The sequence below is a fragment of the Paracoccidioides lutzii genome, assembly GCF_000150705.2.
Source record: "Paracoccidioides lutzii Pb01 unplaced genomic scaffold supercont2.4, whole genome shotgun sequence".
NCBI classification, from domain to species: Eukaryota; Fungi; Ascomycota; class Eurotiomycetes; order Onygenales; family Ajellomycetaceae; genus Paracoccidioides; species Paracoccidioides lutzii.
In genome coordinates, this window is record NW_015440950.1 from 473,390 (window position 1) to 492,568 (window position 19,179).

Here is a 19,179-nt window from a genome sequence, read left to right on the forward strand (position 1 = left end):
TACTACAAAATTGGAACTCTTTTGTTCCGAAGACCAATCATTGGGCGCTTGGTTTAGTGGTATAATACGTCATTCGCATTGACGGGGTCGCCGGTTCGATTCCGGCAGCGTCCAATTGTTATTTCCACTTTTTATTCCCTTTCCAGTCAAATTTTGTATCCTTCATTTTCCTCAGAGCTATCCTAATGTTTTTTTACTGCTAAATTGGACTCTCTTATTATTTCAAGTGATATGGATTTAAATACAGATTATCCGTTTATTGACAGCTTTGGGGCTACATATAAACACAAAATCGAGTTTGATAACCTCTCTGGCATCATCCCGACTTCCAGCAGCTCTTTGACACCAACCAGAACCCGTGAAAATAAACTTGAAAACCCAGGAGAATGGGGTGAAAACAAGGGAGGAAACTTCATATCGTCGGCAGCAAGCGACTCTCCATCGCTAGTAAACCGCCGTGATCTAGTGTTCTGCCTCCTAGGTAGCTATGCTTATTTGACCCTCTATGAGGTTCTGGATAGCCTTGATGATGATGAGGGTTACTCCTGCAGCTTCTCGCCAGGACGCAGTCGAAGCAGAAAACATCGGTGAAGATGTAGTTAGTTTTGCATGACCAGAAGTCAGGTTGTTGAATTCGAATCCCCTTAACAGAAACCCAGCAATCACCGTTAAAAACCCAACATAGGAAATCCACAGGCTGTTTGCCGGGAATTTCTTTCCAGTCCAGACCTCATACTCAAAATGAAGAATAACCTCGTGAGAGGTGCCGCAGACTGTTCGCCAATGATGGATATAAACAACAATCAAACCTGTTTTGAGTGTCCAGATCGTACCGTTTCCCAAACACACTCGGCATCTCCACGACAATGACGACGTTAGCATAGCAGAAGATGACTGCGTATGAGAGAGCAAAAAAGATCACGACGTCAATGTGGCGAGCCAGGCTAAAAGGACTCTAATTATGTCCCCCCAGTTAAAAGGAGTGGAATCAATCCGATGGGGAATCAAACTGTTCTTGGGTGGGACTCTGTCATTTATCACACTGTCTCGGGGAAACAGCGTTTCATCCCCTAAAACCAGATAACCGATGAACTGGCAGAGTTTGATGACGGCAAATATCCAAAGGGTCGATCCAAGTGAATCCGATATGTTTAGTGATGAATCCTATGAAAAACGGTTCGCATGTTACGCCGAAGGGCAGGTAGAAGGGCCCACCAACTGAGCTCATCCTCTGGGCACGCTCGTCGCTGAAAGATAGTTTGGTAATCACCCTACTTCCGATTCCGATTGGAGAGGAGACGCGCAGACTGCTGTTAGTGCGCGAGTTGTTATCTAGCTAACGAAAGATGTGCAATTTTGCGCCGCCGGATATTGCACAGCGTTTGAAACAAAACTGATATCAAGAAGATGGGCCAAATTTTTGCTGAGACGGGGGTTCCAGAAGAAGCGTGCAATGCCGAGCACTGCAATCTCTTCCGCTCCCTCAGAAATACGCGCATGGGCGGAATAGCATGATTCTATTTGCAGCTTGGTGTATACCCGTTCCATAAGACTTTAAGAAATCCTCGTAGGTAGGGACAATACCCGCAGCCATGAAGGTTGCAATCATGGAAGGAAAAGCGACCATAAGAGCCTGCCTTTTTTTTTTTTTTTTTTTTTTTTTTTTTTTTTTTTTTTTTTTTTCCTTTTCCCCTCCCACAAACAGTCCAATTGAGCATATCTTCTGACGACACGGATGGGATGGGTTCAGGTTCAGCTTGCCATGATGAGACAAAAGGTATTCGCTGTTTGTATTTGCTTCAGATATGATGCTTCTAGAGAACCCTCGAGATGAATTGTTGGACATTCAATCTTCAATCTATCTTCTCAATCATTCTGGTTGTCGAGTGTAAGATCCGGATTCAGATTTGGATCAACGAGATAGGATCCTTGTTAAAGTACATGATGGAGAACGTCGATTAAAATGGTAGCAGATGCCAAATTTTGCACAGTACATACGGGAAAGCAGTATGCAGGAGACACGGGATGGATTCTGCTCTCTTTCAAGACCGCCTACGCCCACAGGGAAACGGGGCGGACCGATAATAATAGATGACTCTGCTAGACTGACGTGACGCTGGTTAGCTACTAAATATATTAGATAGTGCAGGTGGTTTTATATATCATTGTCGGTCCACTCCCGCGAGACTTGTTCAGCTGGGTATACCGATCTCGGCAGGGCGACTTTCAACCCTTTTGGACTGGCCCATAAATGGAAATACCCCATTTACCTTCCATATGAAATGTCTGATGTTGGGCTGGATGAGAAAGCTCTCTATTCCGAACATACTTGATATGGTAAAATTTTACCAGGTAGCAGCACGTCCTTAAAAGGGGGGAAATAAAATTTTCATTCAGAGCAAGCCGTAGCATTCATAATCATGGCACGTAAAAAGGGTTCCCACGATCAAGCTCCAGTGTCTATAACAAGCAAGCATTATGGCCCTCAATTTTCCGTGTGGTACGCACTCCTAGTCTTCTCCTAGAAATTTGTTGAAGTGCTATGTGCCCTTGCTAACCCATGCATAAAGCCAGTCCAGAGCCCAATAGACCCAGAAAAATATCCAGAGCACATATGAATCCTACCAGCCAATCGGTAAACTTATTCTGATAAAGAGGTATTAATGATGGTGTTCCAGGGAACTGCAGCCTGCAGCCCGCAGACACGTACCATGCATCATGACATAGCCATTTTACCAGCAAGTGGGAAAAGAAAGTATTTGTTTGCTGGACGAAGAAAATGGAAAAATTTGCCTGTTGCCTATTGTCCGTCCTGGCGGCACGGTCCAATCCCGAGAACATCAACAGGCGCTGAAATCCATACTGCTGAAGGTCTAGCCTTTTTATCGAAGTAGATTCCCTTCAAAAGTCAACCAACAAACGATTTTCTCCCTCCCCATCCGCAACCTAACAAGAAGTTTCGGTAAATAGATAATGAATTGAAACTCGTTATTCCGCAATACCCGAGCTTGGGAACAAACTCGGGCACTAGATAACCCGGCAAGCACACAACTCCTCATATCTCTACCTTATCTCGTTTATTTTAGAGTTATCAGGATAGCGTCACGCAATGCGAGGTATGTGAGGTTGCAAAGACTTTTTTTTCAACTCGTTTAGCCACAACATCAGCCAGCCGCCACTCATTTTAAGCATAATTTCTTACAACTCCAAAAATTCATGACTGTGCTGGATTTCGGTTAGGGTCCCAAAAAAAAAAAAAAAAAAAAAAAAAAAAAAAAAAAAAAAGAGGGGGCCCAAATTTGGCGTGGATCCACATATTTGGGGACAGCGTATCACGAGGCCTAAAAAAAAGTATTCGACCTGCTTTCAAACAGGAGGAGAAAAAAGTAAAAGAAACGACAAAAGGCTAGCCCCCAAAACATACGGTTCAGCGGCAAAACGATTTGCGCAAAGGGGCGGCAAGCCACATCTCGGGCTTGGGAGGTTTATATCAAGTAAATGTTTATCAGAGAGAGGAACAAGGAAAAGTAAGGGGTGGCTTTTGCCCTAAAACAACACTGGATCGCGATTTAAAAAAAATAATTGAAAAAAGAAGAAAAGAAAAAAAGAAAAAGAAAAAAAAAAAGAAAGGAGAATGGCGCACGCACCAAGTCCTTATAATAATAACAGAGTTCCTTTAAGTCCCATCACGGAATCAAGCCTTGCGCTTTCGTCATGGCTTGCTCAAATTAATAATGTTCTCACTCACCGAAAGTAAGCACCTCCGTCGCCCCGCTATGCGACGACGGTCGCTCATTCACCAGCCACGAACGGATTGTATTTTGCATTCAAAAACCTGCGGCTCTTTTGGTGAATGGTTGATGACTGGGACTGATTGGTTCCTAAATTAAATTTAGAATTTTGGGTTGTTACCGGATCGGGTACCTAGGCGATGCGACCGACCGCTTTCGTTCGGGCGGTTGCCGACGGGAAAAAGCAAAAACGAAAAAGGGGCTGTGCAGCGGTTTTTTTTTTCTGGTACGTTCGGTTTCGTTGCGGTTCTTGTACTTGTACGCTGTTGTATTATAAATCTTGCGCGAACGAAATGGAGCCTGAGAGAGCAACACGGTTAGGGAGGCACGGCAGTCAGTTGGTTTGGATCCAAGATATCCCGGGTAGGAGGTAATGGATGGATGGATGGAATGGTTGGATTTTTGATATTGATTCGCGCAGCCTTGTTCACGGTAAACAAGGTTTGTCTGTCGAAATATCTGTGGAATGCTGCTTGCTGGGTTACCCTCTTTCGCCTGTAGGCTGCCTCCCGTCAGTACCCTCTCCTTGCAAGATATTTCCTTCTCCCAACAATGTTATTCAGATTGAGCGGGATAAGAAATAGATCTGCCTTGCTGAGGAAAAACTGCTACTCGATTGGTTGAATAGGCATCAGCGCTGTAAATAAACAAGATGTAAGAAGAGCCACTTCCAGGCTGCAACTCGCCAGAAGTCTTGGGCCAAGCAGACCATGTGGAATCGCAGTATTCAACCCCTCGTCCGCGTCAGCTGCCTTGGTAGTTAGTTTAGAACCATCCATCCCCTGAAGTGATAAACACGCAAATCATCTCTTCGAAGATGGATGCTGAGATAAGGTGTTGGCGAAATTCGAAGAAGAATAAACAAACTGTCACGAAGGGGTTATATAAGAAAAGAAAAAGAAAAAAGAAAAAAGAAAAAAAAGGGGTAACCAACTACCTCTCTGGCGATTTAAGTACGTTTGTTATTTTCGAACGCGCAACAAGAGCAGTTGAAGGCTGACGTGATCGACGATCGGCGCCGTGATTGGTGCGTGCAAGACGTGGTGGTTAGTTGAGCCTGACGCGGCTTTTCAGGGATACGGGCGCCCGCCAAGACCCGGGGGGGGAAGGGGGGAAGGAAGGGGGTTGCTGCCTCGCATCGCGTTGTAAAAGCGGCGATGTCAACAGAGTGACGCTGATGGTTGGTACCGAGGGTTGTGGGGGGGAAGGGTCAAAACCAACCAACCCCCCCCATTTCGCCTATGCTCCGCAGGCAACAGCAAGTTTTGCCGTGAGGTTTCGCGTGGGCAGTCGCCGGCAGCGAGAGAGAGAGGGCATAAAGAGCCAAGGCAGTCACGCAATGCAGGTGCAGTAGGCAGGCTTAGCCAGGGCTCCGGTTCTGAATCATCGCAGGTTGGACCGATGCGGAAGTCAGAGAGGCAAGACTAACCATGGAACAACCCCAAACGGCGCATCCACCAAGCGTATCCAGGGTAGTAGAAGGGGGTGGTGATACGCGAGGTTATTGGCCCGAACCACCGCTTCTCTTGGGGTTAGGCTGTTACAGGCTGATCGGCAACGGAGAAGGTCGAGAGGTGGTTTGGATGGTTCCAATAACCCTGCCCCAAGGTTTCTTGGTCCAACCTTCTGTCCAACCTCTGCCCACCACGCCGCTCTAATTGGCCAGATCCACGTGGAGGCGTACCAAGGATAGACCAGAGTCAAAGAGCGCATCGCCGCCTGGGAAAGTGGGTGTTCCAGCAGCCCCGGGGTGAGACAGAGGCCAATCACCGGGCAGCCCCGGGCGGTCTCCCAAACTCCCGAAGTTAGGCGAAGGACGGCGCTAGGGAAAGTTGTCCCCCCCCGCCTCTTTTTGCTGGTTGGCCGCACCATGTAGGGGGTGGCGGTGACCGTCCACATAAGGGGGCAGGGTGCGTGGGGATAAGACCACAGCGTCATGGAATTGGCCCGTAGTATAAAAGCAGGCGTCCTCCCAACTTTTCTGGGTTTCGTCTGGAGGTTCTGCTCTGGTCTTGGCAATCGTCGGGAACGCCCATACACTCTCCTGCTCCTCCTCCTCCTCCTCCTCCTTCTCTCTTCTTCCGCTCTGTTCCACCGGTTCCGGCCCCCACCGCCCTCCTCTTATTTTATTTTTTCTCTTGATTCCGCTCCACCCCCCACCCTGTCCCCTAACGGTTCGGTTCCTCTACGGTTCCCCTACTCTCTCCCTTCCTCTCCCTTCCTCTCGTCTCCCCTCCCCTACCAAGCCCTCTCCAGTCCTCTCCAGTGATAATATAATTTTATCCTGTGCTTCGGAGAGTGCGTCGGAGCTGGTTCTTTGCCGCTCGACGTCAACACACATCTTTGCAACACAGTGCAACCAGCAACCAGCAAGCAACCACCACGCAACGCCATCGCCATCAACTTGGCCTGGTTGGCTGCTGATAATAACACAAGAGATAACTAAAAAAAAAAAAAAAAAAAAAAAAAAAAAGGGGGGAGGTGTTGGCATATTTTTTCAAAGGGCAGATTAAGTGAAGGAAGAAGAAGAAAAAGAAGAAGTCAAATATATTTAACAAAAAAAATTAAAAAGGAGGGGGGATCATTTCAACCCGTTTTTTTACTATTAACTTCTTCATAGGAGAAATCCTGTTCACGCTCCTTCAGAATCCTCTTTTAGACCAGCAGCAGCACAAGAAGAAGAAGAAGAAGAAGAAGAAGAAGAGAAAAAAGAAACGGGAAAAAATCCCACACTTTAATTCCATCGTCGCGCTGTCCTTTCTCTGATTCTCATCATCGTTCTTCGATAGCTCCTGCATCTGTTCTGTTGCGGAGTGGTTGATAGCTTGGTCCGTTTCTTTGTTGCTCTACTGCTCTTGTTGTCTCTCTCTCTCTCTCTCTCTCTCTCTCTCTCACTCTCTCTCTCACTCTCACTCATATCTCTCTCGCTCCAGTCGTCGAGGCTTTCTGGTATTGTCCCGACTGCGTCCTTCGTCTTGAATTGGGCTGTCTATCTGCTCAGAGCGCTTCTTCCTGACGGATCAGTTCGGTTTGATCATCGCTGTCGAATTGTTCGTCGAGCCACTTGAATCACACCCTCACTCAACCCCCGCGATCATCAATAGTTGTCGTGAAGTGGAAGAGAGGATCCCTTTTGGTGATACATTATTCTGGCCTCTTCATCGCCGCGTATATTACTTTATTGGCTGTGTTGTCGGGGGAGACATTGAGTTGTTCATCTCCCGCAAGCTCAAAACGGTATGGATGATTCTCTTTTTATAAGGTTTTCTTCCATTTCGTTTTTTTTTTTTTTTCGTTGCTGTTTTCAGAACCGCATATTTCCAGCCCTCGGTTTTGCCTTTTAACAATCCACAACACATGGGATTTCATCGCCACTAGCCACTTGTAAAATGCAACATCCCCCATTCTCACTTCTCGTTGTCCCTCTTTACTAGTTGGATCCGGTTTTAAGATCCCAATTCTTTGTTTGTTTTCATAATAAACCTTGGCTCTCAAGTCAATAACTAAGAACACAAACACACTCTTGCTGTCAACTCCACTTCGTCTACTCTACAGCTTTCCTTGTCATATACAGAATTAGAGGAAGTGGCGTTCTGACATCATATATCTCATATAGACCATTGAAATTTTGGTCGTCCAACAGCCTAGCCTCGTTTACACATTCTCATCATCTCAATCCGCTCTTCGAATCGCGTCTCCACCCAAAAATGGAATCCCTTACTACCCACCCTTCCACTGCCCAGCAGGCGAAGGCCTTCACTTCCCCAGCGTCGTTATCCTACCCAGGCGGTGCTGGTGACCTCACACCGCCATCCTTGGAGAAAGAGCCAGGCGTGATGAACGGATTGCAACAATCGAATGGTCAACTACTGTTGGGGAATGCCACTGCTTCTGGTAACGGGATGACTCCCGCAACTCCTGCTGCGACTCCTGGAGCCGCCGCTGTTGGTGGTCCTGGGGTTAGCGGCATCGTGCCTACTTTGCAGTGAGTATATTACACTTTTGAAGAATGCAAACCCTCTCCTTCTGGTCTACCAGAGAGCTGAACATATATATATATATATATTTTTTTCTTTTCGAAAAGAAATATTGTTGCTACGGTCAATCTTGACTGCCGTTTGGATCTGAAAACTATTGCGCTCCATGCGAGAAATGCGGAGTACAACCCAAAGGTACTGAAGCACCGTTTTTCTCTTTGCTCTGTTCTCCTCACTTCATGTGGGTAAGGTAAATGTTTTATAGCCATGGCAATATATGGCTAAAAACAAAATCTACTATCATATAGCGTTTCGCTGCTGTTATCATGCGCATTCGCGAACCGAAGACCACCGCCCTGATCTTTGCCTCGGGCAAGATGGTAGTTACCGGTGCCAAATCTGAAGATGACTCTAAGCTGGCCTCGAGAAAATATGCTCGTATCATCCAGAAACTCGGGTTCAATGCGAAGTTCACGGATTTCAAGATCCAGAACATTGTCGGGTCGTGTGATATTAAGTTCCCCATTCGTCTTGAAGGGCTTGCGAGTCGCCATCATAATTTCAGCTCCTATGAGCCCGAACTCTTCCCAGGACTCATTTATCGCATGATGAAACCGAAGATTGTGCTTTTGATCTTCGTCAGTGGCAAGATTGTATTGACGGGGGCGAAAGTCAGAGAGGAGATTTATCAGGCTTTCGAGATGATTTATCCTGTGCTTACTGGTACGTGTTCGGAATGATAATTTGCCTTGCCTCTCCCTGGTCTTTGACGTCTGCTAACTCCGTTTTTTCAAAGACTTCCGCAAAGTTTGATTGCTTTGGTCCTGCACACTCTATTCTCTCATCCAATGGGAACACTTACACAACATTCTCCTTCCTACATTACAACAACTTTATGTATAACAGGTTCCTTTTCCTCCCCTTGTCCCATTACCAATTGACCGGAGTCGAAACCCGGTGGACATATAATTTCCCCCTTGAGGTTTGAGCTCTCATGCTCAATTTAAAAAATTTAACAATTACCCCCTCCCCCCTACCCCAAACAACCACCATCGAGAGAAAGGAAATTGTGTTTGTTTTTTTCTTAACCTCCTTTCCCTTCTTGCTTCTAGTCGTGCATTTTCACGGAGTTATAGCGATTTTGTTTTTTCCAGTGTTTTGCACTACCTTTCCCTTGTTTTAACCTTTCATTCCATTGCAAGGGGCTTGTTATTATTGTTCACATTAGAAAAAGTCGCGCTTTTTTCTTTCCCTAGCTACCGCAGACCTTATAGGGATGGGGGTGCTTTGGCGCAAAATTGAAATTAATGGGGGCATTCATGGGTTTTTCTTATTTGGCATTTCTTTTTAATGTCCGTCATATGGAATTTTCATCGGGTTTTTACTCAATTATGGGGGCCACCACACTTTTGCCGCTTCTTTTTTCTTTTCTCTCCGCCAATTGACATGAGAGACAGATTTTGCAACTTATTACGTTTTATTAAGTGTCCCTCTACTACTACTAGATTGTGACCTGGGTGGGGTTTTTTTTTCTTCATATTAATTAATTCCTTCCATCTCCTCTTATCATTCACTATGGTATGTTTTAGTGATTGAATTGAATTGCATTTCCAAGCTCCTTAAATGTACTCATGGGAGAATAAGGAATGTAGCTTTTTAAGCCGAAGGGGGAAGAAGTTCATTATTTTGAACCGGGTTAAGTTTTGTTGGTTGACATAGATGGTAAAATGTGGGGGCGTTTTGAGTCGATGTTTGAAGATTTGGGGATATGTGTTCTTTAAAAAAGTATTGTTGTGCAAATTCCATGGTGTGATCCGTAGAGCAGGTGAATATCCAGAGATAAATAAAATAAACCTACAACAGGCCACATATAGCTCATAGCCCTTCAGGAATGCTCCCAAAGGTCATCAGAGTACTTCCCCCCCCCCTTTCCCCCTCACCAACTCATCCATCAAAATCAGCCCCTTGGACCCAGACCTGCTCCCGTCTTCCGTCCACACAATCGCACATGTAGCATCAGCCGTATCAGACGAAGTAGACCTAGGCCACGCCCATAACTCCTGCAACTCCAGATCCAAACGGCCCTGTATCGCATCGACGATCTTCTCCCCGAGCACGGGGAGGAATTTAAACCCGTGCCCGCTGCCACCGGTTGCGAGGAAGAGGCCCGCGTAGTGTGGGTGGTATGTTACTAGAAAGTCGCCTGTGGGTCTGGTTTGGGGGTTAGAACGGAATGATCAGGAAGACCGTTGTGAACGACCTTTTCTGTTTGGGAGGTGGGAGGTGGAGGGGAGGGGGGGGGATTTTAGTACTCACGTATCCGTATACCAACACACTCGCGTTTTCACAAACGCCCGCTCTGCAAAGGCGGGCAGCATCTCTCTCAGCGCGGCTCTACATGCCTCCTCCCCCTCCTGCGGGATCGGCACATCTCCGCCAGCGGGCAGACTGACCTCGATCGTCTCCGCCGTGGTGGTACGGGTGTTGTTACTACTTCTATCTGAACCGCAGACGGGGACGGCCACGGCCACGGCCACGCGCTGCGGATTGCGGTAGCCGTATGAATGTCTCGCGATCTTCAGCAGGTTGTTGCGCGGCGGGATAATGAACATGCCCGTCGAGAAGTTGAGGACGGTAGGCATGTTGGCGAGCTTGGCTTGCTCGTCGTCCGAAATGCGAATGTACGCGAGCGCCTGGCCTTTGGCCTCGGCTCTGCCCCGGAGATCGACGAGGCGGCCTGTCCAGGCTCCCGTAGCTAATATGACTAGATCGGCTGTGATGGTGCTGCCGTCGGTCAGTTCGACGCCGGTTACTTTTTCTTTGTCTCCCACAGTTCCTGGAGCACCTTCAGATACCCTTTGGCTTTCTGATGAAAACAGTATCCGCTTGACCTCCCCGGTACGGAAATCCACCTTGCCCGTCTCTTCAACTTTCTTCTTGGCGAACCGCATGGATGCTTCCGCATCAGCCCATCCAGATCCCCAATTCACGTACCCTCCCGACACATGGAGGCCAGATCCATAGCCTGGCGCTACCCTTTCCACGTCTTGCCTTGTAGGCAGCTCCTCGACAGCCTTGGGATTAAGAGCTTTAACATTCTCGTAGCTCTCGCGCACATATTCCTTGCCCGTAGTGTCGCCCGATGACACCAGGACAAGACCACTCTGCGTGAATCGGCCTTCACGGCCCCAGTCTGTGTTGCGCCATTTTTCAAGAGCGGACTCGGCCAGGGTAACATACGCTGTCTTCACATAGTCCGCGCGGACAATGCGGGAGGTATCTACAGAGGAGCCGTAAGGGTTTGGGATGGCAGGGGACGAATCGATGAGGGTGATCTTGCCCGAATGGCGAGCGGAGAGAGCGAGGGCAGTGGATACTGTGACCAGTTAGTTTCTCTGTTCAGTTTCTTTTTGTAGATAGGGATGCGCAAATGTATGTGCTTTCCCACTCACGTCCAAACACACCGCCACCGACTATGAGAATGGAATCCGGCAATGTTGTTCCAGAGCCGTGATAGGTCTCATGTGCTGAGCATGTAGTTATCATTGGTAAGGAATTGCAGAGGTCCTTTATACTGATTCGATGGTGTAACGCTTTCGTTTCCTTCTTGCGCATTCAGCACAGTTGGAGGTGGTATTTGTCAGTCAGTGGTCGGTAACATAGCTGGCTCGCCGGACAAGTGGAGATAGAGGGAGGTAGTTCGTATCGTATCATCTGGTGCCGCGTCGGATCGTTATTCGGGACTGCGTCATTGGCCATTGTGCGCCGTCCCGGCCGTTGGTGGACAGTAAGTCTGGGGCAATTCGAGCCTGATAGCTGGAGAACAGCAGAACGTAACAGTATTTACTTAAGTTGAATCGTTGCAATTGCCTGCCGCCGAGATGTTTGCCAGCAGAAGACTGCTCTGTGGGGTTGAGAATGACCCAGCAGTTCGGTTGAAGTGAGAAGAGAGAGAGCGTTGATGGAACCAGTCAAGAGTTATCGCTTGCATCGGCTATTTTTTTGGCTGGGATTTTTCTTTTCGAGCAGCGCAAACTAACTTCATCTGCTTTTTTGACAACGTATCCCTAGTTCGCAAAAAGAAGTATAGAACGATTTCTCGAGATATATTCTTATCCCTCTTGATATACTTCTCCGTATCTGTGCTCTCACCCGTTAAACTCGCTTGGATTGCCCCCGGTTTAGCCAGGGGTCTCTCAGTAATATCCATAGATATATATATAGATACCGACTCTGCAGGCAACGAAACTACAAATTGACCTCACAATTGCTCTTGGGCATAGATTATCTATTTTCCATTTTATCCTTCGTCTTGCTTTTGTCAGTCTGCGTTTCTTTATCCCAGAACGACGGCTGCAGACCTGCTACAACCACTCTGAAGCATACAGCGCGTAACTCCCCCCTGGACTATTACGTTGGGATTATATATATATATATACCGAATATCTCCATATCCTCCTTATAACTATTGACCAGAGTCGCTCTGGGTTTCCGATAAAACTCAATGGTATTACCCGCAAGCACCAAACCGTCATCCAAATATGGCGGGCGAAGAAAGCCCACAGAGACGATGAGGACAAAAGGCATTCTGAGCCAACTACCGGCTGTGTCATCTCACAGGTCAGTGAAATACATTAGAGATCTTGTTGGTTGTTTGCGATATCCTTTTTGCGCTCTTGGGGAATTATTTTGCTTCCAAAATAGCGGTCTGTAATATCCCTCCAGTGCGGCCACTGAGCAACCTCAACCCCTTCAATGCATACATATACTTGGGTCCTCTGTTACTATTTGGACCAAATACCATCACTTTGCATCTGGATATTGATATATCTTGCAACAGAACCAGGCCAGCCCAATCCACAACAGCACACGCGTTACCCCGTACACGGTCAATAAATCCAAAAGTATTGACGGTGTGTGCAGTTGCCGTCTTCTGCTTCTCAGCATACGGAAGCTATCTCTACGTAACCTACGACAAGTCAGTGAAAACTTCCAAAACTCTCTCCGTCCCTAACGACGTCTCGGATCGATTCCACAAAACGGCTCCAACATATGATGCGGAAGTGGAGATGGCGGAGAAGATGATGGGCCTAGGCAAAAAGCGCATGGAGCTAGTCCAAAGAGCCCGTGGTAATGTTCTAGAAGTCGCCTGCGGGACAGGGCGGAATATGGAATACTATTCCCTTGGGGAGAAACGGGGAGTAGATAAGAGTGGAAAGGCGGAGATCCAGGGGTGCAGATCCGTCACATTTGTCGACCAAAGCCCTCAAATGGTGCAAATCGCCAAAGAGAAATTTGAAAAGATGTATCCGCATTTCAAGCTGGTTGCATTCCGAACGCAGGATGCTATGGATCCCATTCCACCTCCATCACATACTGCCACCTCAGCCCTTGAAACTACCCCCGGGCAACCTTACCAATTCGACACCGTAATCCAAACAATGGGTCTCTGCTCGCATCCCGATCCCGTGTCATACCTCATCCATCTTGGTACCCTGGTCAAGCCTGAGCGTGGGGAAATTCTGCTGCTGGAACATGGCCGCTCACATTACCAGTGGGTCAACAAATTGCTGGATGACCTTGCGCCTGCCCATGCGGATCGACATGGATGCTGGTGGAATCGGGATATAGGGGAGGTTGTGCGGCGTAGTGGACTGGAGATTGTGGAGTCAAAGCGGTGGCATTTGGGGACGACGTGGAAGTTTGTGTTGAGGTCGAAGAAAGGGGGTCAGAATGGCTCAGGGGCAGCAGGGGAAGAGGGGGAGGAAGGGTTGATTGATGGGAAGAAGGAAAGCGGGAGGAGATGGCTGGGTTGGGGAGCCAAGGAGCCATGATAAGTATGCTTCCGCGGTTTGAGTGGTTCCCGTTGTGATCGTTGTGATCGTTGTGATACGGTTTGGCATTGAGACGAGGTTTTGTTGACAGGCTTTATTATAGAGAGAACTTGACTTCTGCTGCTGAGCAGTTGCCTATCATGCAAATATACTTGAACATTTGTAACCCTGATGAAGATATATCCATACCCACAGTAGAATATATTCTCTTAAAGAGTTCGAATTACAATGGTTCATGTATATACGTTTCCATTTTGCGCAACATTTCGCCCTTTTCTCTGGGCGCCATATCATGATGGGTTTAGCGATACAAAGACTGCGGATAGCAGCCTATCCCATAAATATTTTGAGCGCGTCAAACAAAAACGACACCAACCAATATCCAGAATTAGAAGAAGAGAACGGACTAGACGGGTAGCTACATAGTCAGAAATGAAGTTGACACAACTTGGTTGGGCAGCATGGGTCGTCGATTAGCATCCTAATCTGTCCGGGATATATTAATTGCATTAGCGACATTTCGAGTGGGTCATAAATCATGCAGCGGAGGTTGCTTTTGTATTATTTCCATCAGTGTATCCATATTCATATTAACGCAAGCAATCCATGAGTCAGCAGATAGTTGCATGACGCCACTCTTCAGCCAGCGTGCAGAAAGTTCATGACCCCTATTTCTTTTTCTGCTCTTCTGACTGCTGATTGTTGTTGTCGGATTATTATTGATGGATCAAAAAAGTTGGCAGGCGAGTGTGAGATCATAAAACAAGGTCCGCGAAGTGGCTTGGCCGCGAAAATATTACCTATCGCCCCATCGGCGATCATCAACAACACTCCGAAAAGAGGAGCTGAAGAGAGGATCGATATCGTGTGACGCAACAGATAGGTAATTTGTGACAGGAGGTTTGATTGCCTCTGGTGACTAGTGGATGGTTATGTGGGCGTATTATTTCAGAATTCTTGTCCCCAGAGACGATATGGTTCTTGTATGAATTTCAAGTGGGGAGTTTCATTCGATAAATGCGCTGAGATTATTATGGATGTCGGTTAGTGAATTGAAAGATAGAAAGGAATGAAAACCTGTTTGAGAACACCGTAACCACAACTTGGCCAACCAACTAACTTAAGATACTATCGAGATAGCAGCCTTCAATCAGGGTTTCCCCATCTTATCTGTGTCAACTGACAACAAGCGATTCCCCATGGCTGTAAATATGATTCGTGATGCCTGGAGCGAGGACTGCTATTGGTACCTGAAGCTCCAGATGGGACCTGCACTGCTGCGATGCGGAGGCTGCAGCTGGAGGTCCTGGCCTAAGTTAATGCCCAAGGGAACGGATGCGGCGCTAATGCATGTGTGCTGATTGGCTTTTAGTAAAACTTGAAGCTCAAGAAAAACATATAAAAGCGAGAAAATACATACGTACATGCATCCATGCATCCATACATCCATACATACATATAATTGAGGAGGTTCAGGAGGTTGAAGAGGAGCTGTCCAAGGTAGTAGTAAGTAGTAGTAGTACAACACGCAGTAGACAAGCCAAAGACGATATCAGCCCTCCTCCTCAGGTGATATTTAGCCCAGCGTCGCCCAACTTCAACTTCATCATCATGACAACAACCTCATCTTCGACAATGACAGACTAACTAAGATGGGATATAGCATCATCTACCACGCGTTGATTCTCCATAGTTCCATATCAGCTGGATGTCGAAGTTACATCAGTGCAGATACCCTTCCCTAATTTTGTTGTTCAACCCAACTTGCCCCGTCACAGGTTGGCCTGTAATTGCGCAGCCACTCCTTTTGTGTTCAGGGGTAACAGGGGCAAGAGACGGAGTCTCGCCGTGCTGCGACTCATCCATATATCATCATTGCGACAACAGATTTGATCTACAGGCAAGGTGCCTCGTTAACATCTTCCCAATACTCTGCTCCGTTCTGCTGATCCTGATGCAGAAGTGATATATATATGTCCCACAACACTACCTAGGCAGAAGTAGCATGACAAAAATCCCAGATGTTCGAGATATAGTGTTTTCAAAAACTCCAGGACAGAAGAGAATAAATACTGCTTCACTCGAGATAACCTAGATTGACGTTAGGAGTTTAAAAAAGGATGTGGCGCATATTATTGATATTGTTCCACAGAAACTTTTAACTGTTCGCAAGTAGGAGGAGATTGAGTGCCGAGGAATTGGAGAGGGACTTCACCCACTGGGATGTCTAAAGTTACCCGGGGGACTTCGCGTGGGTCCCATCGATGGCGTCTGGCTTTTTCTTTTGAGGGTTCCCCTTGTTTTCTAGCTCGGTAGGGGAATGGGAGTTCCAACGTGTTCTGGTAAACTTTTCAAGGTTTCATTCTCTGCTCTTTAATTCGCCTATCCTTTACGGAGTGAAGTAGCACTATGAATACCCACTCTACGGGGTCCACCCTAACTGCTTCGGATTCGCGCTACTGCCTCAGATATCGCTTTACCGTGTTTTGCTGATTATTTTTTGCCCACATGCAGGTTGGTACACGCCCAGGGTTGATGAAACCTGTAAGTTTTGTTTGTCTCTGGCGATGGACAGCTGGGATGCTCACTGCCCGCGCCGAGCTCTAGCTTTGTCACCGGTTACTAGCTCTGGGCATATTATTTGTTTGCCTTTTAATTACTTATCACTGGGGAAATCAGCGCAAGTTGCCCGCGCCCAATGGAATCCTTCGTGGGAAGGTTCATCGCCGTTGCTTCGGCACTTTCCACTGATTTTCGCTGCTTTTATTTTCATTTTAATCCTTGCTGCCATTTTCCCGCTGCTTGAGACATCATGGCTCGTCATAGATCTCACGCCGCTTGAGCTCGCTTCCTTCAACCCGGACCAAGGTTGGATGAAGTTAACTTTTTTTTTATCCTGCTCCCTTCTTGTATAAATAGGAATTTTTTTTTTTTTTGCGTTTCAGTTGATTGGCAAAAAGAAATTATATATATATATATATATATATATCTCACCTATCCATCGAAACTTCTCCAAATTTTGGGGTGGTTTCTGAATGCCTGGTCGAATTAAAATGCGTTGATCTACTGTAAAGATTGTTTTTGGAATTTCGACCCATCCTTTCTGGCTGCAAATAAATTTTAGGAACTTTGGGAAATTTTCGCCGCCTGGATAGAGTTCCACGGCGGTGTGATACTTTTTATGATTTATCCTGGTTTAAACTTTGGCCTCCCTGGTCTGATGCAAGCTACCAAATAGACCGCCGCCTCCAAAGATTTGCGCACTCTCGTCGCCAATTTCGCAACTGGTCTGGCTCCTAATGTGGTATCTGCCTTGCTGGCTCGCCCCCTAGCCTCGCTGGACGCCTGTCGCATTATTCTTCCCAGCCACACACACGACCGATCCACAGACCCTCGCCTATCCAATCGAAACGCTGCATATTTCTTCGAATAATCCCGTCGTCTCCTAGCTGAAACCCACAATAAACCAAAAAGAAGCAATCCTCCTTACCTCCTGTTTTTTTTTTTTTTTTTTTTTTTTTTTTTTTTTTTTTTTTTTTTTTCTCCCCTTTGTCTTGGAGTCCCCAGTTAGCGTGTTGTTTGCGCTCCAACAGCTCTACCCCCTTCTACAACTTCCGAAACAAAACTTCAACCTTCCTTCTCTTCTTTTCTCCCTCATGATTTATTTTGTTTTATCTTCTATTCATCTAAAGCAATGCCTTATAACACTCGCCGCAAGTCACTGTCGCTACCGTCGTTGGGTATTCAATTACCGAGTTCGTCGCGCTCCCAGCGCTCCCCCACCCACAAGACCACTTCCGCCTTAGATACACAACAACCACCATCGAAAAAGGTCAAGCGGTCCCATGACTCACTGTTCAGGTCGCCTTTGTCAGTTTCATCAGAATCCCCGGAATCAACCTCGCACAAAGATGAAGTCGATGGCTCTCGTCCAAAGAGTCAGAGAGGCGCTGGAACCTTTGAGCACACGCCGCCACCATCTCCCGAAGATTCAGGGATCGCTCCCAAGATCGACACGGAAGGAATCAACGATGATATCGTAGTTTCGGTCATTGAGCAACTGGAAAAGACGGGAAATAGACCTCATCTCATCAAGGAACTTGCCACTGTCCTTTCAACCACCAACGACACAGTTGCAAAGTGAGTGTTTTTTTTAGTTTTTTAGAGAGAAGTTCATTTTCCTGTTACTACATATGAAATGAATCTATCTAACTTATTCTTTGTTGTGTCGCATTGCAGTTCCGCGAAATGCCGCAGCCTTGTTGTCGTCGCGGTTAAGTTTGTACTTGAAACGCTCGTGGACGGCACTTTCACCATGTCCGGTCGCGAAGGAGTTGATCCCAGTTCATCCACGCAAAGTCTTTTATTACCTGACAACATCGCCACATCAGGCACTTCCAGAAACGTCTGATGATATATTCTCTCCGACCATGGGATCGAAAAGGATCACGCCGAGTATATCCGACCCAAGCATTGATTCTGATGATGCGGACGAAGATTTAGCTCGAGAGCGTGCTCGCCTAAGCCCCAGCCCAGAAGTTGATTTATCAGCTCCAGAGTTTGGCGACGATGAAAATGTTGATCTGGATGACCACGCAGCCCCTGGCGGACCACACACCTCAACCGCAAACTACGGTGTAAGGAGCAGTCTGCCAAACCTCCACAATCAGCGTGTATCGTATAATAGCCGATCGATATCTCCACCTCTTGAGGGGGACGAGAAGGAATTTACCCAGACAGCAAGCTCTGTTCGCGAGCGAACATCCTCAGAAGAAGAGGCGGCGAAACGACGACTGGATCTCGAGAAGGATGAAAAACCTCAGGATAATCCGGTGAAGGGAAATGAATCATCTGTGGGTAGCAGTGACGTGGAAATGGATGAGTCTACCTCGTCGCATGGCGAATCTAATCGTCAAGACAGTGATTATGTTGATTACTTTGCTTCTCACATACTTCAGAATCCCGGTCATGACCAAGACTTGGATAACGCCACCGCTACTGCGCTCTTTGGCGCATCTCCGTCACCTTCCATTTCTTCTGAAATGTCCACATTAACTTCAACTACCAATGCCACATCACATGCTGAGGCTGAGGCGGACCTCAATATGGACACCAAACGCGTCGTGAATGACATTTCTGTTGGTCTGCATAAAGGAGAAAACGACGTCACCGCAACTATTGGTCGTGGAATTTCTGCCACTAGAATCGCCGTGAATAGTGCTGGATTTGCCGTTGGTTCCAAAAGATCTATCACCATTCTTGAAGCTGACGAGGTGAATGCTGCCCTGGTGGCATACGCGAATGGAATGGACGGAGACATAAAAACATCATTCGATATGGCTGATGGTTCTACCGACGAAACTGCCAATGACAAATCGGGTTTGTCAATAGGCGATCCTTTCACCGGGTGTAAGTCAGTCATGGATCTGGATATCGAAATGGGATCGGGACTCGGACTAGAGTCGTGGACCGACCTGCAAAGCCCCGAAACCGTGGATGTTGACGAACTCGATGAGATATTCGCGAACGTCTAATCTCAAAGTAAAGGACAAACTAAAAGAACAATTTGAGAGGTTC

The 19,179-nt window shown here is 47.0% G+C and overlaps 8 protein-coding genes and 1 non-coding gene across 9 annotated transcripts; 7 read left to right on the forward strand and 2 right to left on the reverse strand.

Moving 5' to 3' along the window:
* The first annotated feature begins 42 nt into the window (after nt 1-42).
* PAAG_11386 lies at nt 43-114 on the forward strand. The gene has a single exon. It is a non-coding gene; the product is annotated as a tRNA-Ala (tRNA).
* A 117-nt stretch (nt 115-231) lies between these two features.
* On the forward strand, nt 232-591 carry PAAG_11387 (hypothetical protein; the record flags this gene model as incomplete). Its single annotated transcript, XM_015847045.1, has 1 exon — nt 232-591. One exon carries the CDS (start codon nt 232-234, stop codon nt 589-591), a length of 360 nt encoding a protein of 119 aa, XP_015703307.1.
* A 4,854-nt stretch (nt 592-5,445) lies between these two features.
* PAAG_11388 (hypothetical protein) lies at nt 5,446-6,132 on the reverse strand (the record flags this gene model as incomplete). Its single annotated transcript, XM_015847046.1, has 3 exons — nt 5,446-5,579; nt 5,661-5,877; nt 6,034-6,132. The coding sequence occupies 3 exons, from the start codon at nt 6,130-6,132 to the stop codon at nt 5,446-5,448; spliced, it is 450 nt and encodes a 149-aa protein (XP_015703308.1).
* Nucleotides 6,133-7,498: 1,366 nt separating this feature from the next.
* PAAG_01905 (TATA-box-binding protein) lies at nt 7,499-8,508 on the forward strand (the record flags this gene model as incomplete). The annotated part of the gene is made up of 3 exons (XM_002795971.2): nt 7,499-7,776; nt 7,876-7,963; nt 8,077-8,508. 3 exons carry the CDS (start codon nt 7,499-7,501, stop codon nt 8,506-8,508), a joined length of 798 nt encoding a protein of 265 aa, XP_002796017.2.
* A 1,167-nt stretch (nt 8,509-9,675) lies between these two features.
* On the reverse strand, nt 9,676-11,383 carry PAAG_01906 (sarcosine oxidase; the record flags this gene model as incomplete). Its single annotated transcript, XM_002795972.2, has 3 exons — nt 9,676-9,979; nt 10,085-11,144; nt 11,221-11,383. 3 exons carry the CDS (start codon nt 11,381-11,383, stop codon nt 9,676-9,678), a joined length of 1,527 nt encoding a protein of 508 aa, XP_002796018.1.
* An 889-nt stretch (nt 11,384-12,272) lies between these two features.
* Nucleotides 12,273-13,602, forward strand: PAAG_01907 (hypothetical protein; the record flags this gene model as incomplete). The annotated part of the gene is made up of 2 exons (XM_002795973.1): nt 12,273-12,388; nt 12,609-13,602. 2 exons carry the CDS (start codon nt 12,273-12,275, stop codon nt 13,600-13,602), a joined length of 1,110 nt encoding a protein of 369 aa, XP_002796019.1.
* Nucleotides 13,603-14,801: 1,199 nt separating this feature from the next.
* On the forward strand, nt 14,802-17,035 carry PAAG_11389 (hypothetical protein; the record flags this gene model as incomplete). Its single annotated transcript, XM_015847047.1, has 2 exons — nt 14,802-14,954; nt 16,841-17,035. 2 exons carry the CDS (start codon nt 14,802-14,804, stop codon nt 17,033-17,035), a joined length of 348 nt encoding a protein of 115 aa, XP_015703309.1.
* A 261-nt stretch (nt 17,036-17,296) lies between these two features.
* On the forward strand, nt 17,297-18,013 carry PAAG_11390 (hypothetical protein; the record flags this gene model as incomplete). The annotated part of the gene is made up of 2 exons (XM_015847048.1): nt 17,297-17,742; nt 17,842-18,013. 2 exons carry the CDS (start codon nt 17,297-17,299, stop codon nt 18,011-18,013), a joined length of 618 nt encoding a protein of 205 aa, XP_015703310.1.
* A 19-nt stretch (nt 18,014-18,032) lies between these two features.
* Nucleotides 18,033-19,136, forward strand: PAAG_11391 (hypothetical protein; the record flags this gene model as incomplete). Its single annotated transcript, XM_015847049.1, has 1 exon — nt 18,033-19,136. The coding sequence occupies one exon, from the start codon at nt 18,033-18,035 to the stop codon at nt 19,134-19,136; it is 1,104 nt and encodes a 367-aa protein (XP_015703311.1).
* Nucleotides 19,137-19,179: the final 43 nt, after the last annotated feature.